Consider the following 27,707-nt stretch of genomic DNA (forward strand, 5'->3'; position numbering starts at 1 on the left):
TCTTAAATTGCATAGTGCATCTTTAAATAAAAGTGCAAAGTGTAAGATATTTCACTCTGAAAGATATCCGACACCACCATCTGCTGGTGAAAACATGACAGGGCAGCATTTCCTGCTTTACATAACTTAACTGGTGACAAAGGTCAATGATAATTAAAATAGACTTTGACATTGTTTATCAGTGTCAAGACGCCATTACACGGAGTGACATATCGGCTGGAAAACACACGGTTTGGAATAAATTCAATTGGAAAAGCGAAGAGACTTTAACTTGGTGAGTCCTGCTATTGAAAGATATATACAATATCAAATGGCTGAGAAAGCGGCTCTTTTCGAAAGTTACCTGAACTGCCATGTGTGTTCAGAGACATACAGAGATCCTGTGTCTCTGGGCTGCCACCACAGCTTCTGTTCAAGCTGCCTGAAAAAATTCTGGGAACAAGCTAAAAACAAAAACTGTCCCATTTGTAAAAGAAAATCTTCAAAGGAAGATCCAGGAGTGAATTTTAAACTAAAGGGTCTGGCTGACTCTTTTGCTGGGAGACAGAAAACTGGATCATCTGAGAGTGAAAAAGGAGAGAAGAAAGTGGAGGTGGTGTGTAGAAAACATCAAGAAGTGCCTAAATTGTTCTGTGAGGACGAGCAGAGAGCTATTTGTCCTGTCTGTGAGTTTTCCCTCCACCAGAATCACAAGGTGGTTCCTATAGAGCAAGCAGTCAGTGGCCTGAAGGAGCTGCTGAAATCTGACTTAAAGTCTCTACAAGACAAGAGGGACAAATGCAACAAAGTGGAGAAAACGTACAATGAAGTGGTTCAACACTCTAAAAAACAGGTAGTGTCCACGGAGAGGCAAATCAAAGCAGAGTTCAACAAGCTCCACCAGTTCCTGAAAGAGGAGGAGGAGTCCAGACTGGCAGCTCTGAGGGAGGAAGAGAAGCAGAAAGGCGAGACTGTCGCCACAGAGATGAAGATAAACAAAGAGCAAATCTCCTCTCTGTCAGACAGTATCTCTGCTGTTGAAGCAGAGCTGCAGAAACAGGCCGTGCCTTTCCTCAGCAGTTATAAAGCCACTCAGACCAGAGCCAGGGAACTGAGCTCAGAGCCAGATCCACAGCTGGTACCAGGAGCTCTGATAGATGTGGCCCAACACCTGGGCAACCTGGCCTCCAGAGTCTGGGAGAAGATCATGGAGAAGGTCAACTTCAGTCCGGTCATTCTGGACCCAAACACTGCACACCCCATTCTCTATCTGTCTGATGATCTGACCAGTGTGAGAAGTGGAGACACAAGGCAGCAGCTTCCTGATAATCCAGAGAGATTCACTAAGTATGCCAATGTTGTGGGCTCTGAGGGCTTCAGCTCAGGGGAACACAGCTGGGAGGTGGAGGTGGGCGACCATCCTACCTGGACCATAGGTTTGGCCAAAGAGTCAGTTGACAGGAAGGGAGAGACATTTCTCTCACCAGAATATGGGATAAGGCATGCTGATGGAAAATACACTAATGGTTGTGGTGAGACCATCACAGAGAAGAAGGGTCTCCAGAGGATCAGAGTCCAGCTGGACTATGACAAAGGGGAGGTGTCCTTCTCTGACCATAAAGGCTATCGTTCTCACATCTACACTTACAGCGACACTTTTACTGGGAAACTATTCCCATATTTTTATGTGGGAAAGGCTGGTGATGCTACAACTGCTGATATTAAGATCGTAACTAAATTGTCCAAACGTTCACGTTCATGGTGTTTTCTTCAATAAGCATCTGAGGTTTAATCTACTTGTCTTTTCTTTATTTTAAGATGATTTTTTTTTTGCATTTTTTCTCTTCATTAGAGATTTTTTGGAGAGACATAGATGAAACTGACATTCTAACCTGGGTCTGCAGTGAAGAGGACTGAGACTCTATGGGGGGAGGGGGAGGGGGTAGAGAACCCCCCAGATTGTTTTTCTTTAATTTAGCAAAAAAAAAAAATCAATTTTTCCATCCATTACACTGTACAAACATATAGACACAAATCATTGTTTTATATGAAATTTACCTTTGAAATATCTATAGCCATTATGGATTTAGTGAAGTTTATTTTAGCCAAACTATATTAATGGTGGGAACTCCTGATATGCTAATCTCTTTACTTTTTCATTTATTTCGACATAATGCATCTTTCAAGTTGTCTTGTAAATACTCTGATTGCACTGGTGTTGTTTCTTTGCTTTTTATTTATGGTGGTAGGGAGGGGAGGAGGAGGCTCTAACCACTACACCACGAGCACCCCACCCCCTCCCCCTACGAATCACTTTACATTATTGATGTTTTAAGATATTTTGATCAGTTTTGAATCTCTTGTTTGATTCTTTGTAAAGAAGTGTTTGTCATACATTTTTGGTTATTTTAAAAATTATTAATATTGTAATGTAATACTTTTTGCAGTGTATACATGCTTAATAACATGAATGATAAATAGCAACTTCCAGTTCTTAATCAACATAAATACCAGCCGTGTAATTCAATTAACATGTTTTTTAATCAAATAAACAATTTTTTTTATACACTGTGCAGATGGATGTTGCTTCACATCATGTGTATTTAAATAAAAAACTATTTTTATTCAGAATTATGTGTTTGAGATTGTTCCCAGTTTTTACGATATAAAAAGAAAATTATTAATATATATGTATTAATAAAATATAAAATTACATTATATATAAGGGTCAAAATTCAAAATGTATTTTATTTACAAAATATAATACCAACTCCTCCTATATTAATGGTCACATTTTTCAAAATGAATCAAATTGATAAATATTTTATTTTGTTAAGTCACTTGACAAATTAACTGACTGTATATGAACCTCATACCACCCTGATGAAGGCGGAATGGCAGAAAACGTGACAAATACAGCATGGCGTGTTTGAGAAGGTGAGCAACTTGTTTCATTCTGATTTGGAGTCATATTGTTTCTCACACCAGTCTGTACCTCGTTGTGTGTGTGTGTGTGTGTGTGTGTGTTTGTGTGTGTGTGTGTGTGTGTGTGTGTGTGTGTGTGTGTGTTCTCATAATTAGAAACAGACAGAAATCTAATTTAAGAGATGTTTAAAATTCCCCCTCCAGAACTATACTACCTGATAATAAACATTTTAAAATAAGCAGTTCAGAGTTAAGAAATCATTATCAACAAAAATCTCCTGACCTTGCCCGGGGTCTATTTCTCTTTTCTTCATCAAACTAACTAACATGTAGTATAAAGCTGTGTTTGTGGATGGCATGAAGCAAAAAAAATAAAGCACTAAAAATAATAGCTTTTATACCGATTAAGGTAATATAGGGCTGCAGTCAAACCTGCGATATAACAAAAGTTCAGACTAAAATATCTCAACAACTTTTGGATAGATTTCTGTGAGAGATGAAGGTTAATTTTCTGCTGTTGTAGATTTCCCTCATCTTCTGCTCTGCTGCAGGTCAGTTATCATTACTTATGTTTAGTAGAGTTTATTTAAAATGTTTATTTGACCCACTGCCTTTTTTGGTTCAGTTTTTTTAAAAGATAGCTGTAGCTACAAGTAAATTGTTCCTTAAAAGGTGCACTATTCAACTTTGGTTGTGTCAAAGAAGTGAACATTTTCTAAGGTATATTCTCATAACTGAATAAACAAACTTCAAACAGTGTTCTGGAACACTGTTTGAAGTTAGAAAGCTTTCTGAAAAGTTACTGTTTCACTGTTGTTGTTTAAAGGGGCCTCAAAATATTTTTTGTAAACTAACCGCAGGAAACTGCAAAGTGCATCTTTAAATAAAAGTGCAAAGTGCAAGATATTTCACTCTGAAAGATATCTCGACACCACCATCTGCTGGTGACAAAATTATAGGGCAGCATTTCCTTGCTTACATAACTTACCTGGTGACACAGGTGAATGAAAAGCAAAGTATATTTTGACATTGTTTATCAGTGCCGAGACGCCATTACAGGGAGTGACATCTCTACTGGAAAACACATGTTAATTGTATGGGGGCACTCGTGGTGTTTCAACAGTCTCTCCAAATCTGTCTTAAAAAAAAAAGTTAAAAAAAAAGTAAAAAAAAAAAAAAAAAAAAAACGCCCGAATTTTCCTTTATAAAAAAGGTATGAAAAATGTAAAGGTATGAAAAAGGAAGGGTTTTAAAACTACTATTATTTTCCATCATACCATTCTAAGGTATAAGCGCCCTTCCCCCACAGGGTGTTGACACACAAATGTATTAATGTTCAGGATATACCGGTTAAACCATCTGCTGGTGACAACATGACAGGGCAGCATTCCCTGGTTTACATAACTTACCTGGTGACGCAGGTGAATAAAAAGCAAAGTATATTTTGACATTGTTTATCAGAGCCGAGACGCCATTACACGGAGTGACATATCGGCTGGAAAACACACGGTTTGGAATAAATTCAATTGGAAAAGCGAAGAGACTTTAACTTGGTGAGTCCTGCTATTGAAAGATATATACAATATCAAATGGCTGAGAAAGCGGCTCTTGAAAGTTTCCTGAAATGCCATGTGTGTTCAGAGACTTTCAATGAGCCTGTGTCTCTGGGCTGCCACCACAGCTTCTGTTCAAGCTGCCTGAAAAAATTCTGGGAACAAGCTAAAAACAAAAACTGTCCCATTTGTAAAAGGAAATCTTCAAAGGAAAATCCAGGAGTGGATTTTAGACTAAAGGGTCTGGCTGACTCTTTTGCTGGGAGACAGAAAACCGGATCATCTGAGAGTGAAAAGGGAGAGAAGGTAGTGGAGGTGGTGTGTAGTAAACATCAAGAAGAGACTAAATTGTTCTGTGAGAATGAGCAGAGAGCCATTTGTCCTGTCTGTGAGTTTTCCCTCCACCAGAGTCACAAGGTGGTTCCTATAGAGCAAGCAGTCAGTGGCCTGAAGGAGCTGCTGAAATCTGACTTAAAGTCTCTACAGGACAAGAAGGACAAATGCAACAAAGTGGAGAAGACGTACAAAGAAGTGGTTCAACACTCTAAAAAACAGGTAGTGTCCACGGAGAGGCAAATCCAAGCAGAGTTCAACAAGCTCCACCAGTTCCTGAAAGAGGAGGAGGAGTCCAGACTGGCAGCTCTGAGGGAGGAAGAGAAGCAGAAAGGCAAGACTGTCCTTAAAGAGATGAAGAGAATCAAAGTGCAAATCTCCTCTCTGTCCGACAGTATCTCTGCTGTTGAAGCAGAGCTGCAGAAACAGACTGTGCCTTTCCTCAGCAGTTATAAAGCCACTCAGACCAGAGCCAGGGAACTGAGCTCAGGGCCAGATCCACAGCTGGCACCAGGAGCTCTGATAGATGTGGCCAAACACCTGGGCAACCTGGCCTTCAGAGTGTGGGAGAAGATCAAGGAGAAGGTCCACTTCAGTCCGGTCATTCTGGACCCAAACACTGCACACCCCCGGCTCTATCCGTCTGATGATCTGACCAGTGTGAGAAGTGGAGACACAAGGCAGCAGCTTCCTGATAATCCAGAGAGATGCACTAAGTATACAAATGTCCTTGGCTCTGAGGGCTTTAGATCAGGGAAACACAGCTGGGAGGTGGAGGTGGGCGACCATCCTGCCTGGAATATAGGTTTGGCTAAAGAGTCAGTTGACAGGAAGGGAGAGAGATTTGTCACACCAAAACATGGGATCTGGTGTTTATGGCATGGTGATGGAAGATACACTAATGGTTGTGATCAGACCGTCACAGAGAAGAAGGGTCTCCAGAGGATCAGAGTCCAGCTGGACTATGACATGGGGGAGGTTTCCTTCTACGACGGTGAAGACATGTCTCTCATCTACACTCACAGGGACACTTTCACTGAGAAACTCTTCCCATATTTTGCTGCTGGAGAATCTGCTGAGATTAAGATCTGTTGATTTTCCAAAATAAATTGTCCAAATTTCTGCCTAAAAATGTTTGTACCAATAAGCATTTGAGGTTTGATCTGCCTGTTTTTTTTTCCTTTTTTTCCTTTATTATCAGTTATGTGGAGAGACAGAAATTAAATTAAAATGGGGCAGAGAGGGGAATGACATGCAGAGAACGACCCGGGCTGGATTCTAACCCGGGTCTGCTGTGAAGAGGACTGAGCATCTATGGGGGTGGGGTGGGGACTCTAACCAATATACCACGACCACACCCCAGATTATTTTTTCTTTATGAGTTGTTGAGTCGTAGATAAATAATATAAATTGACTTAATTCTCTGAAATGATTTATGCAAAATGTTTTAGTATCCGTTTATTGTTTCAATCCAACACACTGTACAAACATGTAGACACAAACCATTGTTTTAATATGAAATTTACCTTTTTATGGATTTAGTAATGTTTATTTTAGCCAAAATGTATTAATGGTGGTAACTCCTGATTTTGCTAATCTCTTTATTCTCTCATGGACTTCCACATAATGTATTTTTTTTTTAATTGTCTTGTAAATACTCTGATTGCACTGGTGTTGCTTTCTTTGATTTGTATTAAGTGTGTAAGTTGTGCCACCTCTTAAAGTAATGTTTAAATTTCACAAGAAGTTGTGGCAACAAACAAAATGCTGAAATCACACAATCAGGAAACAAACTTTACAAATCAAAGCTGTTAATTATCCTGGTTATCATCTTGTAGTTTTGAGTTCAATAAAATTGCAGAATCAGATATCACGTTTTTTGTTTTCTATCTAAACTGCCTGTTGCTACTTGAAACTCTTCTGATGAAATTCGTGAAACAGTAAATTTGCTAAAACCAAACTGATAAGCTGAAAAGCTGCTTAGACTTAAAGTTAACTGGGAAGTGCAGAGTGAAGCGATAATCCTCTGTTGGTTCATCACTACTGGATGTGACTGTAGCTTTAACCTGTTGGAATGGGCTGGAAAAGGCAAACTGGGCACAATATGGTTTAAAAGTGAATATTCTTTACATATAACCCATTTTTACAGCAGTTAAAGGTGGAGTCAGTGATTCTTGAGCATGCTTGTTGTCATTTTTATTTATTTTTTGTCACAATCAGTGAATATCTCCTCACAATCCGCTACCTGTATGTACTGTGTGTGTGCTGAAAAAATTCCATTGTTAATACACAGCCTAGGCTCTGTAAACTGTCAGGTTGCTAGCTACAGTGGGCCCCCTTTGTTTTTTCATACCAGTTTACAGAGCCTAGACTGTGTATAAACACCTGATTTTTCTTCAGCCGCTCACAGTACAGGTGGTGGATCGTGAGGAGATATTCACTGATTTTGACAACAATTTATTTTGTCAAAAAGGATACTCCAGAATCGCTGACTCCACCTTTAAATGACCATATTTCACACTGGAACAAAGTTTTCTTCCTTGGTGGCAGGAAATAAGAGCGCAGTTGCTTTAAAACACTTTTTTAGGAGTTAATTTAAGTGTAAAAGCTTGAGAAAAACAGCCCATTTCTCATCATGACGTTCATATAGCCACCAGTCATTATTTATAACTGTCACTTCTCTCTAAACACGTTTACCACAGCCAGATAAATAATATAACAATTTATTTGAACTCCCAGTGACGGGCTTAAGTTATTCACCTGCTTAGAAAATGAAGAAAAAGAGCAAATTCTAAGGAAATAGCTTGAAACTGAGATAGTAAGAGAGAGACATGGTGCCTGTGCTCAAGCAGGAATAGCTTCCAGGGTTGTGTGTGTGTGTGTGTGTGTGTGTGTGTGTGTGTGTTTGTGTGACGTCATGGTCCAGCAAAGGAGAATCTGTGATTATGTAACAATAGATTAATCATATGGTGGGAAATAATCTGAGATTAGCAGTCAAAGAGGGAGGGGTAGGGGTGTGTGTGTGTGTGAGAGAAAGGAGATTCAGGTTAATGACAGAGTGTCACATATGTTCATATATATCTGCTTACCCATATTAAATCATGTAAACAAAATGTGTTAACGGTGGAGTCAGTAATTTTGACAAGCATTTGCCAGATTCACTAAATCCACATTTAAATTAGGCATTGTTGGAGAGAGCCCGAAAACTACGTATTTCAATGCCAATGGCTGAGATAATGTTGTGCATATACTTAAATATATTGAGCATAAATTACAAGTTTGCTTTATATTGTGTGTTATTGTAAGTTATTACCCTATAGTTGTTCTGAAATGTTCTTCTCTTGTTTGCATAGACTAGAGCAACTATCTTTTGCAAGTAATATCCTTAGCTTTGCACATGAGTTGATATCTTGTGAGAACCAGATCCATATCTTGCTCACAAAAATAATAACTTCTTAGTCAAAATTTAAATAAATAAACAAAACAAAAAAGGTGAATAAATACGGACTGGGCCAGAAATACAGACTGCATCTCTGAGTTACAACATCACAGAATAGCAGCAAAAGTGAAGTGACAGGAAACGACACACACATAAGACTTGCACTGTCCCTTTAAGGCCCCCCCCCCCAAAAAAAACCATCTTGAAAATTATTAAAGTGACACTGCAGCAGCACGTCACAAAGTCAAATCACCTCTGAAAAACACATCTCATCCATCCGCCTTTTGATTGAAATATTTATGGATTAATAAAACTAGTCCCAGAACGCGACAGGACGTCCCAACAACAAACAGAACAGCTGAAGGGCAGCCAATGTTATAAAGAGGGAAAGGGAACCGGACGAATTAGAAAAAAAAGCATTTCTTACCTTGACATCGGCCTTCTTGTTGAGGAGACTCTTGGCTGCTGCAGAGAGGCAGAAGGACACACCCTCAGACGGGAGAGTACACATCATATACACTCCCCTTAGATGACCACACGCTTTTAAAATCAACTCACACACACACACACACTAGCAAACACAGCTGCAAAATGCACGGTGTTGCATGCATGAATCGGCTAAAAAAATATAATTAAAATTTCACTTAAAAAATCTCATGCAGACAGTTGAATCTTCCGTCTAAACATGGCCGTACATCATTTCTTTATGGCCTTAAGGGAAAAAATACAAAATCACTCGAGAGGTTTCATCCCTCCCTCTTGAAATATATATATAAATAAATATATAAAGCCCTCCCTCCGTCCTGGAAAAAGACATTAAAATCCTCCGACGAATGGACACACACACACACACGCACCAAACAGTCATGCACACACACACACATCGCAGTCATGCACACACGCACAAACACACACACAAGTCATGAACACACACACACACACACACACACACACACACACACACACACACACACACACACACACACACACACACACACAAACTGGCACCTAACCCTAACTCCGACCCTGATCCACTGGCCAAAGCATTAGATAAGCAGAGGGCATTCGTCATGACATGGGAGAAAAAAAGTCAAAACTAATTCTCCATATAATCCGAATACACTCACATACAAACACACGCACTGCGGCCACACACACATAGAGATTGGGGATTATCAGTGAAAGCATAGAGACGCAGGTATGTGGTAATGGGTTTCTTAATCTGAAAAAGTACGCGGGGTTAACTATATGTAATTAAAGGTGGAGACAGTGATTCTGGAGAACGCTTGTTGTCAAAATTATTTTTTGTCAAAATCAGTGAATATTTTTCTTCACGATCTGCTACCTGTCTATACTGAGTGTGTGTTGAAAAAAATACACAGCCTAGGCTCTGTAAACTGGTATGTAAACAAAGGGGCCCACCATAGCTATAGCAATATGCCTGTTTAAAGAGCCTAGAATTAAGTTTCCAAAGTTTTAATTTTTACAGTGTTGGTAGTTTGCTTTAAGCTATGCTGAAAAAAGTAATTGACGGGCAATATTTTAGCGTATGGGGCAGAAAATAAAATAGCCAGAAGGCATTAGGCTTGCGTGCTGGCTGCAGGTGATCATTAGTGATACAAAAATAAGAAATAGCAACAGCTAAGAGTGGGTGTGCGACACTAAACTTGAAGGCTGTTTTGCACAATTATTATTTTTCGGCACAAATGCATCCCACTCTCTCCCCTATCATATCTGACATCTATGCTGAGGCAAACACAAACAAGCTGCATTCAGTTTGTCTCCTAATTCCCCCAAAATGACATGTGACTATCATATCTGACATCTAAGCTATGGATAACCAGCTGCATGCAATTTGGACATGTGACTGCACTGCATTGCACAACTAGAAGAAAAGCCTCAACCAATAGCTAGCAAAGATATTATATATATATACAGCTCTGGAAAAAATAAAGAGACCAGTCTGAATTTTTCTTAAATCTTCATCTCTACATTATTTATTGGAAATGCTCTTGAGGACAACATTTTTTGGGGGAATTTGGTAGAAATGTTGTCAGTAGTTTATAGAATAAACCCAAAATGTTAATTCTACTAAAACATATGCCTATAAATAATAAAATGAGAGACACTGAATATTTGGAGTGGTCTCTTCATTTTTTCCAGAGCAGTTTATACATCAGCTCCCAGATGGGCGAAGCACTGCTTACCTTGGCAAACATTTGAGAGGCATTAGAAAAAAAGATTTAGGAAGAGATTAAAAACAAGATTGGTGTGTGTGTGTGTGTGTGTGTGTGTGTGTGTGTGTGTGTGTGTGTGTGTGTGTGTGTGTGTGTGTGTGCGTGCGCGAGAGAGATGTTTGGACTCTGGAGATTTATATTTAATGCTAAGACAGCAGCAAAAACATTTCTAAAAAAAAATTCAAGCACTGGTCAATTTTGGGATTTTTGTCTATTTCGCTTCCATAACATGTCTTCTTTCATACAGCCAATAATAAAGGAGAAAAAGTTAAAAAATAAATAAAAATAAAATAAAAAACGTTATAAAAACCCAGAGTAGTTCACCTTGCTCTACGATCCCGGCCGCGGCTCCAGCAGCAGCACTGACGGAGGCCGGGGCCGTCGCCTGACGACCGACTGAGACACACAGAGACCAAAACTTAACATGGAAATACTCAAGTACTAATACCTCGTGATTGTATTGAAGTACAGTGCAGTAAAGACAATATAAAGGTTTTTGTGTGTGTGTGTGTGTGTGCGTGCGTGCGTGCGTGTGAGTGAGTGAGTGAGTGAGTGAGTGAGTGTGTTGTTCATGTATGTGCGTGTGAGAGTGACACAGTGAGTCTGTGTGTGTGTGTGTGTGTGTGTGTGTGTGTGTGTGTGTGTGTGTGTGCGTGTGTGCGTCTGCGCGTGTGTGTGTGTGGAAGTGTGTGAAGACAGATGGCATGTCACACTCTCCACTCACCAGAGAAGTTCCTGGTGACGAGCATGGCGGTTAAAACTGCGCCCTGTGGAGCAGAAAAAGATTAAAGGTGCAGTGTGTAATATCTGAGTATTTAGCATTATCTAGTGGTGAGATTCTAGATTGCAACGCCCTTTGGGAGAATTTACAGAAGCTACGGTGGCCTTCAAGGACAAGAAGCTATAGTTACTAAAGATGGCATCATCCACCACTGCCTCAAGTCTTTCCACAATATCAAGTGATGAGGTGAAGATGCACCAAGTTATTTATTCTATAGTACTTCTTCTTCTTGGTCTTCCAACAGGTGCACGATTTCGAACACAGCTATTGTTTGTTTGAGTGTAGTAGGTTATGTATTTTGTCCCTTACAGGCTTCCTGAAGGGCTGTACTGTAGAATCGTCTCCTCAGAGCGTGGAAGTAGTTTTATTATTATTTAATAATAAAAAAAAAGTGCAACCCCTGCCTTATGTAATTACTAATGCCTTATGTAAATCTCTTTACTAAAAAATCTTGAGAAATGTATGACATATTGCGTACAGGCTGCAAGAAAAAAAAGTATTAGTTTTCAAACCTTGAGTTTCCTGCGGGCGTTAAACTTCTTCAGACACTCGACTGTTTCCTGTCTGTGCATCATGGACGCCACGGTGGAGCGTTGCTATGGAGACAAGAGAGAGAGAGGGAGAGGAGAGAGAGAGAGATGGAAGGAGAGAGAGGGAGAGGTGGAGGGAGGGAGGGAGAGGGAAGGAGAGAGAGAGAGAGGGAGAGAGAGAGAAAGAGAGAGAGAGTGAGGGAGAGAGGAAGGGAGAGAGGGAGAGGGAAGGAGATAGAGGGAGTGAGGGAGAGAGGGGGAGAGAGAGAAAGAGAGAGAGAGAGGGGGGAGAGAGGGAGAGAAAGGGAGAGAGAGTGGGGGAGAGAGGGAGAATGGGAGGGAGAGAGAGAGAGGGGGAGAGGGAGAGGAGAGAGAGGGCAGAGGGCAGAGGGAGAGAAAGGGAGAGAGAGAGGAGAGAGAGGGAGCGAGATAGAGGGGGAAGGAGAGAGAGTGAGATGGAGAGAGAGAGTGAGAGGGAGAAAGGGGGAGGGAGAGAGAGAGGGATAGAGGGAGAGAGACAGATAGAGAGAGAGAGAGGGAGAGAGAGGACATAAAAATAAAATGTTAAGAGGAGCCCAGTGACAGGTTTATGTGGGCAGGAGCTGTCGGAGATACTCAGCCTCTCGACGGGAAAGTGTTGATTCTGATTCTGAGGCATTTTAAAAGGTGACGCCATTTTACTGGAAAAAAACTCTGCAGCGAAACAAACAACTTTCAATGTGACTTAAAGGCCAGACACTGCAGGAGAAAATATTGATTTTTCTTTTCAATTTTGAGATTTCTCTTTGGCTATTTTGCTTCCATATCATGTCTTCTTTCATACTAGTACAAACCATGGTCCAAAACGTACATTCAGGTGTTTATTTGACTAAATATTGTCTGTTTGAGTCTGTATATTTCTCCTATACAACCATCTTTAACGGACATTATCTCAACATAAGTTTTCTTTAATACTCTGAAGCAAAAATCTCAACTTCTAAAGCACTTACATCGACTAAACTTTCCATAATCATTCTTAGCACTATTCTGAAGGTTGTTACAGAACGAGTTGTTCATATGTTGTTAATTGTCTGATTTATGATACATTTCGTTTCACATAAAAATGCCAAATATGCATTTAATATATCAGAAATGTTCACAGGGACTTTACAAGGGTCCATCTTTAGCCAAATTTGGACCAGAGTAAACTTAACACAACCCAATTTTAAAAGACTATTTTTCAGCTGAAAAAAAAAAAAAAAAAAAAACGCTAAGACGAACCGACCAAAAATAACCTCAATGGACGTCTAAAAGTGCTTTTATAAATACGCTACGATCTATTACTATATTCAATCCATTTCAGATCAACTCAAAACCTTAAAGTGCACATATCAGTGTTCCTAAGCTGTTGGTCTGGATATTTCTGCAGATAAACACTCACATATAACAGTGTTTATCCCGGAGATTTTGTTGATCTTTTGCCCTTCCCCGAAAGCATTTTAAAATCTCAACATAAGCCCGTGATGATCCTGCATTTGAACATATTGCAAGTTTAGAAACAGATGGCGCTGATATGTGACAGATGCTCACAAACTTGCCGTCAAGAGAATTTTTAGACTTGACAAATTGTCTGGAGTTTTTTAAATGGAAAGCTATGAATTATTGATACAGTAAGAAGAGGCTGGATGTGTGATGATTTGATGGGGATTCTACTGTATATATCCCTGCCTCTGTCAAATTATTTTTTTATTCCCGATGGAGACAAAATACCTACAATAAAAATATTAAAGATATACAAGCTTTGATGTTCTATTACATATTAAAGTTTATAAATGTTTTGGCCTGGCAGAGTGGAGCTTTCTATGACAGTGAAGCGATGTGGTTCCTTGACAACAACAAAAAAATTGTTGCAATTTTTTTTCTGTCAATTTTACCACTTTAATCTTGAAAATAGTCTGCAGAAGATAAGATATATTTTTGGGAAATTTGTTCAGAGCAAAAAACTTTCGACATACATTTTCACAATCTTGTTTTAAAATTAGTTTAAACACCTAAAAAACATATTTAAAAATAAAAAAAATAATAAATAAAAAGAAACTTGTGATTAATTTCATCCCACCCTGAGTGTACATGTGTATAATTAAACTGTAAATGTAACAATACACTGTATGAGTGTGTGTACTTACGCAGACCCATGGGTGCTTGAGAGCTTCCGTGGCGGTGATTCTCTTGGACGGGTTGATGGTCAACATCTGGTTGATCAGGTTTTTAGCCTCCGGAGTCACAGTGTCCCATTCTGGAGAGGGGAACTGAAGGGCACACACACACACACACACACAAACACCGAACGCACGCACGCACACACACACACACACACACACACACACACATTGAAAATACATTTTCGTATTGTATAAAACTCAAAAAGAAAACAGCTTTTTTTACCGTCTAGACATGTTGACAGGCCTATGTGGGCAAAATGGCAGTATCAAACCTTCTCCATGTCAACAGTCATTGTTTTTATACATTGTTCGGGCAGAGAACTGCTGTGAATGTTCAAAAGACTTTCATAAGAACCAGAGCATCGCCCATAGCCTCATCTAAATCGAATTTCTGTAAACCTTTATCAAACTCAAACGAAAATATCTTTAATTTGGATTGATAAATATACTTAACTCTTTTCAAAGGCTTTACTATCATGAAAATAACTCCCTAAATGACCTAGTTAGGATAGTAAGGAAGTTATGGATTTGGGTTTACGAGGGGCTTTAAACATAAAACTTTCTGATTCAAATAATAAATGGAGAATTCACTCACGTCGTAGGCTCCGGCTTTGATCTGCTGGTAGAGTTTGTGTTGGTCCTCGTCCCAGAACGGAGGGTAACCGACCAGGAGGATGTACAGGATCACACCTAGGCATACGCACACACACATAGGCATACGCACACACACACACACACACAACACACAGGCATATGCACACACACACACACACACAGGAACAAACACACACACCCACAGGTACAAACACACACAAGCACGCAAGCAGACATAAGCACGCACGCACACACACACACACACATACACATACAGGCAGGCATACACACACACACATGTACAAAACACACGCACACACACAGGCACACGCACGTTAACTGAGTGCAAAGGAGAGGACAGAGAAGGCTACAGTAAGATAGAGACAGACAAAGATCTTACCACATGCCCAGATGTCGACAGGTTTACCATACGCTTCCTTCCTCAAAACCTCAGGAGACAAGTATCCAGGAGTCCCCGCAAAGCCTGCGCACACACACACGCACACACACACACACAAACAAGCTCTTAACAAGGATGTGCCAAAATTAACACAACTTCTGTTAAATTCCTACACCTCAATGAGTTGAATTTGGGACAACACTTGTGTTCATTTTGACACATTAAATGTGGAAAGGATATAACACACTGTCAGTGTAATAGATTAACACATAGATAAGATGTATAGTGAAAAATTACATTAATCAGAAATGTCACTCAACCATAAACAAACATGTTATTGTACACAAAGGGTATAATACAATGAATAAATATGCCACCATTATTATTTTAAGACATTTATTTTTCTTAACAACTTGACATTTAGTTAACATTTCAATTCGAATTCACAACACACACAATACATCAGGACAACAGAAGTGTATATCTTGGATTGACATCTAGTGGTCTAAAATCAGACGTATCCCAAGGCATTTGGGACAATGACAAACTGGCGTGCTTGGCTGGAAAGATCATCAATGGTCAGTCACACCAACAGTGGCTGATAGGTCGGCTGAAGGGACCTCAAGGATCCTTCATCAACTGCACAAAGGGAGGGGATGCTGGTCCCATGCTTGAAAAGAAAACAGACCACACTTTAGCACATTTCAAGTCTGAATAAATATAAATCTCCTAATACATTTTCAATATGGCGGTGACAAAACCGAATACAGTAGCTGAGTATATCTCATAATGGCATATGGTCAGAAACAGTCAGGCATTTTTTTCTAATTACCCATTTTCAAAATGTAAGTATTACATCTGGCTTACTTCAAATATATTTCCAACACCAATAATCCGATCCAATAGCAGGTAAGATTAGTCTAGCATGCTATAAAAAAAACTAAAAATGTTTACATAGCCTTTAAAGCGGAACATTGTGCCATAACGGACGATAATGTACAATCAAGAAGAACAGGCAAAAACCGGCCTTTTTCAGTATCAACTGACGTACTTTGAGAAAAAAATGGTCGAAGCCATAGCAGCACGGCGCCATTGTCAATTTCAATATTAACTGCTCCGACAAAATAAAACTACACTTCAGTTCAAGTCAAGTCAACATTATATGGCCAGTCATTCATTTTCATATTGACTTTTTCAAAGGCTTGCTAATAGCTAGAAAAACAGACCTAACATCCTTAATATATTCACTAACTGACATTAGCCATTCAAGCTATTTAGCGTTAGCCTGCTCGGTAACATTTCCGACTCACTAAATATAGTCAGTCACGTTAGCGTTACGCTTTCTGTCGGCTGAAAAGTTATCTAATATCTAGGGAGCCGTGTTACTTAGCATGTCCGCCAAAATACCAACCCTAATACTAATACCTAATACTTCTCCCGTAGTGTATTAAGTTGTAATGAAAACAACAGCCCTTGGCCGCGTTTCCCAGATTCCCAAAGAGCCTCTTTGGGCTAAGTACTACTTTGGAGCGCTCTTAAGAACGCTGTGAAAGAAGAATGCGTTTCCCAGATTCGTTCTTAGCGAAAGTAGTACTTTCACTAAGATGGAACTGAAAGACGGAGCTGACCCACTCTTTCAACCTTCTTAGCGACCAAATCGTCAGTGATCATGCTGCGTCAGGGAAATTTATTTCCTCCACTTTTCGAAATAATAAAACAATGTTCAATGCGGACCTGGCGCAATAAACATAAACTAATAGTAGAGAAAAAAATGTTTTAATGAATTACACGTTTACGTTTTCCACACACATGTGAGTTTATAGTACTACACATAAAAAAACATCCACAACCCTGTGGCATTTGACAGATATCAAGGAAACAGATTTAATTGAACTCAGCTGAACCTCATCCAGAGCGGCTCCACCTGCTATAAAGGCGTTGCCAAAGTCCGCGCGTGTGAGAAACCATGGCTGCATTACAACAGCCTCGCCGTGCGCGAAGCCAGACGGTTTACATAAATGCATACGTGCGTCGGCACTTCTCCCCACTGGACGTGCTATCAGACCGGGCCGTCCAGGCAAAGTACCGACTGCCCCGGCCGTGCGGAGATCCAACGGCTGATCACTCTGGTGTCTCCACACACATGCAATTTTTCCTTCAGCCCGGAGATGCAGCTTCTGACTGCGCTGCGTTTTTAAGAACATATCAACCTCTTCTGAGGTCCAACAACCCCCAGCCCCTAACCCTTTACCACCAGTCACCAAGCACTGATCACTAAACCATAAACCCACAACCACCACATCACCCATATAGCCTACTCTCAGGCCTGAAGGCTGAAATAAATAAACAGAACCAGCAGATGTAGGCTACATGTAACGTCCTGCACACTATGAGTATTGCTGCAGTGTCCGAGTGCTTTACCTGAAAGTCTGGCACTGGAATGCTGTTGAAAGGGCACACTATACGCACACGTCATTAACCTACGCTTAGATAAATTACAAATTGCCTGGGACTTTTTGTTGCTATAGGTTTGACACTCTCATTTCAATGCAAAATGATACACACAATACATGGTTGAAAAGGAAACCAAAGTAGTTTATTGAAACCATATGGGGGAGGGGTTACTCTGCGCTGTCTTTACTGGGCGTCTGCATCACCTGCAACGAAGGGAGATTGATTAGTGAAACCTTCGCACTCTTCCTTTTTGTTTGGTTCTGGAACTCCTGCCACTTCTTCCTCACAGCACGCCAGTCACGCAGGCCACATGGGATGGAGGGGGACATATTTTCGGCTATGGCCTGCCTAACACGGTTCTTCACCGTGATGTTCTTTTTGCCCCTTGTTCCCCCGAATAAAACTGCCCGGTGCTGCCAGACCTCGTCCACTAACGCCCATCTCCTCCGCGGTAAACGACGGTGCCCGCTTGTTTCTTTTTCTGCCGCTTTCTTCCACTCTCACATGTGTGTGCCTATCCACGGGGTATATGCGCTAATGGGCTTGATTACTACTTGGATACACTTGTTGCCACACCCCCCCCCCCCCGCACCCACACACCCCCACACACACACGATACATGCGTAGCCTAATTCCACCTGTGTGGGGGTGACCACGGGGCGCTGTGTGTGACTTATGCGCTGATAAAGAGGTGGGTGATCGATTCGCCTGGCATCGATTTATTCAGTTTCAGCACGACCGCGGTGGACAGCTCCCACCAAAGAGCCTCTTTCGCTTCAACTTACGCGTTCTCCAAAGAAGGCACCAAAGAAGCCATCTGGGAAACACCCGTATCTTAACGCTCGTTCTTTGGCGAACCCTTCTTTCGACCCTTCTTTGGCCCCAAAGAACGATCGAATCTGGGAAACGCGGCCATTGCTGCTAGCTAGCTAAAGGCTATTCAAATTAACGGTTCAATACACAGCCATTGGCCGCGTTTCCCAGAATCCCAAAGAGCCTCTTTGGGCAGAGTTCTTCTTTGGAGCGCACTTAAGAACGCTGTGAAAGAAGAATGCGTTTCCCAGATTCCTTCTTAGCGAAAGTAGTACTTTCACTAAGATGGAACTGTACGACGGAGCTGACCCACTCTTTCAACCTTCTTAGCGACCAAATCGTCAGTGATCATGCCGCGTAGGGAAATTTATTTCCTCCACTTTTCGAAATAATAAAACAATGCTCAATGCGGACCTGGCGCAATAAACATAAACTAATAGAGAATTTTTTTTTTTAATGAATTACAGGTTTACGTTTTCCACACACAAGAGTTTATAGTACTACACATAAAAAAACATCAACAACCCTGTGGCATTTCACAGATATCAAGGAAACAGATTGAATTGAATTCAGCTGAACCTCATTGAGAGCGGATCCACCTGCTACTCTATATAAAGGCGTTGCCAAAGTCCGCGCGTGTGAGAAACCATGGCTGCAATACAGCAAATTCTCGCTGCCAACCAGCCGCGTCGCCGTGCGCGAAGCCAGACGGTTTACATTAACGCCTACGTGCGTCAGAACTTCTCCCCACTGGACGTGCTGTCAGACCGGGCCGTCCAGGCAAAGTACCGGCTGCCCCGTGCGGAGATCCAACGACTAATAACTCTGGTGTCTCCACACATCCAGAGAGCAACCCGCTGCAATTTTGCCCTCAGCCCGGAGGTGCAGCTCCTGGCTGCTCTGCGTTTTTACGCAGTGGGGAGCTTCCTGGAGGTGGTGGGGGACGGCACCGGCCTCAGCAAGGCATCGGTGTCACGGAGTGTGGCAGCTGTGACACCAATTCTCCTGCGCCATGCCCGGACCCATATCAAGATGGCCACCACACGGGACGAGGTCCGCATGGTCCACCAAGGGTTCCACGCAGTGGCTGGGATCCCCCGGGTGATCGGTCTGGTAGATGGCACCCTTATTCCAATCCACAATCCCTCCCTGGTGGATCCGTGCTGGATTGGTCGCAAGCACTACGCGGCCATAAACACGCAGGTGGTGGTGGATCACAATGGCCTCATCACTGACATCGTCGCCAGGTGGCCAGGCAGCACTCACGACAGTTTCATGTGGGCCAACTCAGCTGTGGGGCAGAAGGCTGGCAGAGGAGTGTTTGGCCGGGGCATCATCCTAGGGGACAGTGGCTACCCTCTCCGGAGTTACCTCGTCACGCCGGTAACCAACCCAGCAACACCACAGGAGGAGAGATTCAATGAGGCCCACACAAGCACCAGGACGAAGATCGAACGGGTGTTTGGCATTTGGAAGTCCCGCTTCAGGTGCATTCATCGTTCGTCGGGGGGGCTGCGCTTGTCACCAATCAAGTGTTGCCAAGTGATTGTTGTCACCGCCATGCTGCACAACATTGCAGTGCGCGTTGGCGCAGATGAGCCGCCTCCTGTTGAAGAGCAACATTCAGAGGACGAAGCCCCGAACCCCGCCCCCCGCAATGTGCGAGCAGTACTGCATCAGGCCGGAGCCCAGACCAGACAGGAACTTATCCACCTCTTCTGAGGTCCAACAACCCCAGCCCCTACCCCTTCACCACAAGTCGCCAAGCACTGATCACTAATAAACCCACAACCATAAACCCACAACCATAAACCCACAACCATAAACCCACAACCACTGTCAGGCCTGAAGGCTGAAATAAATAAACAGAACCAGCAGATGTAGGCTACATGTAACGTCCTGCACACTGATTAATTGCTTCAGTGTCCGGGTGCTTTACCTGAAAGTATGGCACTGGATTGTTAAGGAAATATTGTTGCATACAGTATGTGGGAGTATAGTGCCCACATTTCTGAGGTGACCATGTAACAAGTGGGAAATTAGCGCAAAACATGCTGTGCTGAAAGGGCGCACAATACGCACATGTCATGAACCTACGCTTAGATAAATTACAAATTGCCTGGGACTTTTTGTTGCTATTTGACACCCTCATTTCAATGCAAAATGATCCACACAATACATGGTTGAAAAGGAAACCAAAGTAGTTTATTGAAACCATATGATGGGGGGGGGGCTCCGCGCTGCATTTACTGCTGGGCCTCTGCATCACCTGCAATGAAGGGAGATTGATTAGTGAAATTGAACGGGATACATTGGGTAATGCAGATAAAACATTGAAATACCCATACCTGAATCCTGGGGAAAGATGATTGGCACCGAGATGGAGGGACGGTTGAACTGGGCCTCTGCAAGCGCCAGCTGTCTCCGGTGCAGCTCCAACCTCTCCTGCTTCATCCGGACCACCTCTTCCTGCAGGGCAGTTTGTCTTTGGAGGTGGCCCTCCATCCCCCGCAGCACCTCCAGCTTCTCCCTCTCCAGGCGCACCAGCGTCTCACTGCAGGTGCAGGTTGTTATCGCGGGCCGCCATCGTGAGCCTCCACGCATACGGACACCGGGCCCTGCTGGTTGGCGCGCAGGGACAGGCCATGGTTGTTGGGGGTCGTCCTCTCCTGGTGGCGTGCACGTCCCTGCTCTGCTCCCGGATGGCTCCTCTTCATCCTCACTTAATGAGAGCCCCTCGTCCCCCAGCACATCGATGCCCCCACTAATGCCTTCAGAGGCCGTCTTCCCGATAATTGAGAGGACTTTCTCCTCGTCGGGAGTGAGGGTCGTCCCACCCGGTGCTCCACCACCCGTGCCCATGGCTTCGCTCCTCACCTTGGCACTCTTCCTCTTAGTCTGGCTCTGGAACTCCTGCCACTTCTTTCGGATAGCGCCCCAGTCACGCAGACCACATGGGCTGGAGGGGGACATCTTTTGGGCTATGGCCTTCCAAACATGGTTCTTGACGGTGATATTTTTTTTGCCCTTTGTTCCCCCGAATAAGATATCCTGGTGCTGCCAGACCTCGTCCACCAAGACGCCCATCTCCTCTGCGGTAAACGCCGGTGCCCGCTTGCTTCTTTTGACGCCGGTTCTTTCCATTCTCACATATGTGTGCCTATATCCACGGGGGTATATATGCGCTAATGGGCCTGATTACTACTTGGATACACCTGTTGGCACACACACACACACACACACACTCGCACCCACACAAACGCTACATACTTAAACTAATTGAACCTGTGCGGGGGACCACGGGGCGCTGTGTGTGACTTATGCGCTGATAAAGAGGTGGGTGATCGATTTGCCTGGCATCGATTTATTCAGTTTCAGCACGACCGCGGTGGACAGCTCCCACCAAAGTACTTCTTTCGATGCTTCTTTCGCTTCATCTTACGGCTCTCCAAAGAAGGGACTTAAGAAGCCATCTGGGAAACACCCGTATCTTAACGCTCCTTCTTTGGCGAACCCTTCTTTCTTTGGCGAACCCTTCTTTCGACCCTTCTTTGGCCCCAAAGAACGATCGCATCTGGGAAACGCGGCCATTAGCGGTTGGTGGCAAACGGGCAGGGGCAAACATAAGTCAGCCAGGACAACTCAAAATGTTGGTTAATAGTCGCATTTTTCCTCACTTTAAAATATCATCCGGCTACCAGTGATAACGTTTAATACAACAAATAACAGTTTAAATTCAGTTTTACCTGTTTATCAGTTTTTCTGCGAGCACTTGACTTGACCGGTCAGATGAGTTGCTGACGGCAGATACGCAATCTGATTGGCCAATAATGCCAACACATTCCGGTGTGTTGAAGGGGTTGCCAACATTTTTTTTGTTGCGTTTTATACATTTATTGTGTCAAAAAACAACACAAATTGATTAAGAATGACACACAAACAGACACACAAACACACGATCAGGGCTAGTTTACTGTAAGTAAGGACACTTTCACAACAATAGTCCATTTGGTAAAAAAATAAATGGCTTTCCAAGAAAAAAGTCTTGGACAACAAAAAATCCGAAATTCTCTGAGATTAAAGTCACACATTTTGTCTAAAAAAACTTGGAAAATGTCTGTCTATATATATATATATATATATATATATAGGCCTATATATATTGTTAAATAAAAAACTATATGAAGACTGTAAACAAAAGTGACATTCAGTCGGATGAGATCGCCTAAGTTTAATATTATAGAAGGAAAAGGAAAAAATCCCTTTGTGTGTGTTTAGAGTCAAGGGGAGGATAAAATGACAGTTTTGATGAACAGTCCTATGGAAGCCTGTACACTCCATTCTACATCAAAACGTCATGAAAATGCATTTCAGCTTTCATTGTGACAGAAATCCGAACCGTGGACCTTTACTGCAGGTCATCCCCCCTCTCTCTGTCTCCCCATTTCAACTCTGTACTATCTAATAAAGCTTGAAAATGCCCAAAAAATTATATTTAAAAATAAAATTTCCCATTGCCCTATGTAGGTAACAGAGGGAACTAATTAGCTATATGATGATGACAATGATGATGTTTATTTTTTCGTGTCATGCCACACAAGTGGCCCATCCCACACAGGATTATTATAAGACACTCACACTGATATACACAAAAAGTGTAGTAGCCTACATACATACACAATCAAATACACAATACTATATGATTCAATTCATCTAAGTCATTGAAAATGCAACTTTTAATTTGTATAATATTGTGTGTCTGTCTGTCTGTGTGTGTCTGTCTGTCTGTGTGTGTGTGTGTGTGTGTCTGTCTGTCTGTCTGTCTGTCTGTCTGTCTGTCTGTCTGTCTGTCTGTCTGTCTGTCTGTCTGTCTGTGTCTGTTACATACCAAACCAGGCCTGTTGTTCTCCTTGAACCTCGATAGCGAGTCCAAAGTCGGCCAGTTTCACCGCTGCATTCTTACACTTGCTCGCCAGCAGCAGATTCTCAGGCTAAACGGGAAGAAATCAACAAGAAAACACGTCAGACATTTACTAAAACATTTCTTTAAATAACTTAAAATAAATCTGTAATGGTGTAACAGGCCTCCGGTGGAAAGATTTAAGCTAAAATACTGGACGTTCTTTTTTATGTTTTTCACTTTGTAGAGTTGGTTTTAAAAGGTTAAAAGGGTTTAAAGTCTTTTGAACAAAGTGAAAGTCTCACATGTAAAGCTCTGGTTCTTTGTGGTAATAAACAATACATGTAGTTATGAATTACATTTACAAACGGAATAAATATTAATATTAAAGGGGCACTGTGTAACATTTTAAGTAATTTATTAGCTAAAATCAATATCTTCATTCATAAATATGTCCCCATTGGTGTAAAATCACCTCTGCCAATAATCTGAATTATCCTCCTGAGCGGAGAATTACAAATATTAATATTACATTTTGTACATTGAGCAGGCAAGTCTTATGGAGGCATCCATGTTTTTGGAATGTCATCAGGTGCATTGTTTAGAATTTAGAATTGTTCTTGTCCTTGAAGGCCACTGTAGCTTCTGTTATTATTCAAAAGGGTTGGGGTTACCCAGGGAGCGTTGCATTCTAGAATTTTCTTGATGATGTCATATTACACAGTGCCCCTTTAAACCTGCAGTGTGTAGAATTTTGGGTTTTATTTCCTAGCAGATTTTGTAGAAAGTAATTATAATATCCATAAGTACATTTAATTTAGTGCATAATAGCTGATTTTCTTTTTTTGAATTATTATTTTTTCCCTTAGAAAGGGTCTCATATATGTCCATATTTCTACATATTTTGGACCAAGGCCTAGTGCCGCCATCTTGAAAGTGTCATAGTTGGAATGTCATCAGGTGCATTGTTTAACATTTAGAATTGTTCTTGTCCTTGAAGGCCACTGTAGCTTCTGTTATTATTCTAAAGGGGTTGGGGTTACCCAGGGAGCGTTGCATTCTAGAACTTTCTTGATGATGTCATATTACACACTGCACCTTTAAGTTTGGAAGCTTATGGTCATTCTTGCATTTCTCTGCAGTTTCCATGTTTCTTTTTTTTTTGCATATTTTAGTAGTTTTTTATTTTGTTGTTTGTATCTATTTGACAAAATGTTGCCTGTATCTGTCTGTGGTCATTTTGTGTTTTCATTGCAGCCCCTCTTCAAGTTTTTTTAAATGCATTTTTGGTTGTGATGTGTCTCTTTGTAGTCATGCTGCATCCTATTGTGCTCAATTTTCTATTAACCTGAAGTGTCTCGCATTAAATCAACTTGAATAGTAATTGATCGTCTAATTGTTTCAACCTCCATGTTCTTACTGGATAGAACATGGAGCCTCTGTTGTTTGATTGAATACTCTTTTGCTTGATTATTAAATACACTTTGTTTGATTATTACAGTCTTAAGCATTCCAACATTCAATATCTGCCACCACACTATCAATCCTCCATATGAAGTGTCCTTCTGGATCTAACAGCCTGTGTCTGTACCATGAACATCTAATGAAAAAACAACAACAATATGAAAACAACATCTCAGGGACTTCCTGCCTTCAGACTAACTCAATAAACTTACACTGGGGAAATAACAGCACAGCGACCTCACGACCTGTGTGTGTGTGTGTGTGTGTGTGTGTGTGTGTGTGTGTGTGTGTGTGTGTGTGTATGTGTGTGTGTAAGTATTTGTGTGTTTGTGTCTATCTGTGTCTGTGTGTGTGTGTGTACGTGTTTGTGTGTGTGTGTGTGTGTGTGTGTGTGCGCATGTGTGTGTGTGTGTGTGTGTTTGTGTGTGTGTGCATATGTGTGTGTATGTGTGCGCATGTGTGTGTGTGCGTGTGTGTGTGCATGTGTGTGTGTTTGTGTGTGTGTGCGCGCGCTTATGTTTGTGTGTGTTTTTTTTGTGTGTCTGTGTGTGTGTGTGTGTGTGTGTGTGTGTGTGTGTGTGTGTGTGTGTGTGTGTGTGTGAATTATTGGGAGTCCCAAAGCAATAACATGAGCCCAACATGGTGAGGGATCATCTTTCATAAAACGGTATGTTATCAAATGACCTTGATCAAATGTAGTTTCACATTATTAAACTGTTCTTTTCTCTAAGGCGAGACACTGCAGGTGAATAGGCTTTGGATTGTGTGTGTGTGTGTGTGTGTGTGTGTGTGTGTGTGTGTGTGTGTGTGTGTGTGTGTGTGTTGTAGGCTTTTTTGTAACATATTGGACTATTAACTAGATTTTAACTTATGCCTATCATCATTTTGACAACATATTAGAGTCCAACGTTGTTACAGAACATGTTTTGGATACAGCCTTTATTCATTTAAAAAATAAAAATACTATGTACAGGTCTTTAAAAATGCATTTTCAGAATGTTTTTAAGAAAGTATTGCATCATAAATCAGATAACATATGAACAAATCCTTCTGTAATAACCTTCAGAATAGTGCTAAGAATGATTATGGAAAGTTTAGTTGATGTAAGTGCTTTAGAAAGTTGAGATTTTTGGACCTTTCATTTATACTAGTATAAAAGAAGACATGTTATGGAAACTTGTGAACTTTTATATATTCAATAGTATTAATTAATTAATGAAAAAATAGTATCTTTTTGTTTTTTCAATGCCTTTTATTTTGAAATTTACAATAGTTAGTGAGGTAATCGTGTACTTAAAGGCCCTATCTATAGTACACTTTTATCTCACTGCAGTAAGGTGCACGCTTTAGCCACCGGAGGTCATCAAAATGCTTGTTTTTCTTCTGTACAATTAGTAAAACATTGTTCTTTAATAACATAAAATACAATACAGCAGCTACACAGAAACACATGCACAGACATTAGTTTGAAAAGGCAAATCAAGAAGGCCAACACACTCATGCATAGATAGAGACATATCGATCGATCGAGCACAGACAAATGCAATGCTTAAATATGCCTTAGGAAACGAACACTTACCAGACTTCAGAGACAGTCAGACGCAGACAAACACAACTTTAAAATCCCTCACAACACACACACACATAGAAAGACACACACATATAGACACGTACGCACACACATACACATATAGATACACACACACATGTAGATACACACATACTCACACACGTCTAGTGAAACACACACACACACACACACACACATAGAAACACACGTCTAATGACACACACACACACACATAGATACACACACATACTCACACACGTCTAGTGAAACACACACATAGATACACACACACATACACAGATACACACACATAGATACACACACATACTCACACACGACACGCACGCACACACACACATACTCACATCTATGCACACATATACTCACACACACATAGAAACACACACATACAGATACACACACTCACACATACCCACACACAAACACACAAACACATAGATACACACACATACTCACACGTATATCAAGACACACACACACACACACACACACACACACACACACACACACACACACACACACACACACACACACACACACACACACACACACACACACACACACACACAGAGCACAGGAGACTTACCTTGAGGTCTCTGTGCACGACCCCGCTCTGGTGGCAGTGGAGAACGGCCTCCAGGATTTGCTGGATGCAATGACTGTGTCCAAACAGCAGGGGGAGCAGGTTAGTCCGCACGCTCATTCAGCAGCACAGCCCGCAACACTGGCATCATGACACACATGCAGAGGCAATGCAGGCCACACACACACACACACACACACAGGCATACAGAACGCACACACACACACACACACACACAGGCATACAGAACGCACACACACACACACAGGCATACAGAGCGCACGCACACACACACACACAGGCACGCAGAACGCACACAAGCATACAGAACGCAGTCACGCACAATCATACAGAACGCAGTCACGCACACAAGCATACAGAGCGCACGCACGCACACACACACAGGCACGCAGAACGCACACAAGCATACAGAACGCAGGCACGCACACACACATACACACACACATACACACACAGAATGCAGGCACGCACACAAGCATACACAACGCAAGCACGCACACAAGCATACAGCGCGCACGCACACACACACACACAGAAACGCAGACACGCATACACACACACAGAATGCAGGCACACACACACAGACCTACAGCACGCACGCGCACACACACAATCACACAATCATACAGAACGCAGGCACACACACACACACACAGAACGCACGCACGCATACACACACACACACACACACACACACACGCACTCACATCCACATACAGTATATTTATATAACTGTCATTGTGACTATTGAATTCTGAGTATTTAGTATAATGAGCTATTAGATGTTACAACGGCTTGCTCCCATAGCACGCTTATACAACATCTTCACACACACACACACACACACACACACACACACACACACACACACACACACACACACACACACACACACACACACACACACAC

General features: G+C 41.8%; 2 protein-coding genes across 11 annotated transcripts in view; one reads left to right on the plus strand and one right to left on the minus strand.

Annotated features, from left to right (window-relative positions):
* The window catches only part of camk2b2 (calcium/calmodulin-dependent protein kinase (CaM kinase) II beta 2), a gene marked incomplete at both ends in the record, with an annotated part of 60,678 nt that overhangs the window by 13,422 nt on the left and 19,549 nt on the right, over positions 1–27,707 (minus strand). For 4 of the 10 annotated variants that reach the window (XM_080047158.1, XM_080047155.1, XM_080047154.1 and 1 more), the window contains 8 exons: positions 8,657–8,694; positions 11,191–11,233; positions 11,760–11,843; positions 13,943–14,065; positions 14,574–14,668; positions 14,973–15,056; positions 23,128–23,230; positions 26,781–26,853. In XM_080047158.1, coding sequence (XP_079903284.1) covers positions 8,657–8,694; positions 11,191–11,233; positions 11,760–11,843; positions 13,943–14,065; positions 14,574–14,668; positions 14,973–15,056; positions 23,128–23,230; positions 26,781–26,853 — 643 coding nt within the window. Of the gene's footprint in view, positions 1–8,656; positions 8,695–10,790; positions 10,863–11,190; positions 11,234–11,759; positions 11,844–13,942; positions 14,066–14,573; positions 14,669–14,972; positions 15,057–23,127; positions 23,231–26,780; positions 26,854–27,707 lie in introns of all 10 variants that reach the window. The other 6 variants (XM_080047150.1, XM_080047157.1, XM_080047153.1 and 3 more) reach the window with 3 other exon arrangements.
* Positions 311–6,562, plus strand: LOC307265464 (uncharacterized protein; the record flags this gene model as incomplete). Its single annotated transcript, XM_080047209.1, has 2 exons — positions 311–1,708; positions 4,440–6,562. The coding sequence occupies 2 exons, from the start codon at positions 311–313 to the stop codon at positions 5,883–5,885; spliced, it is 2,844 nt and encodes a 947-aa protein (XP_079903335.1). The 3' UTR covers positions 5,886–6,562.

The sequence above is a fragment of the Ammodytes marinus genome, assembly GCF_949987685.1.
Source record: "Ammodytes marinus genome assembly, chromosome: 18".
Classification (NCBI taxonomy): domain Eukaryota; kingdom Metazoa; phylum Chordata; class Actinopteri; order Uranoscopiformes; family Ammodytidae; genus Ammodytes; species Ammodytes marinus.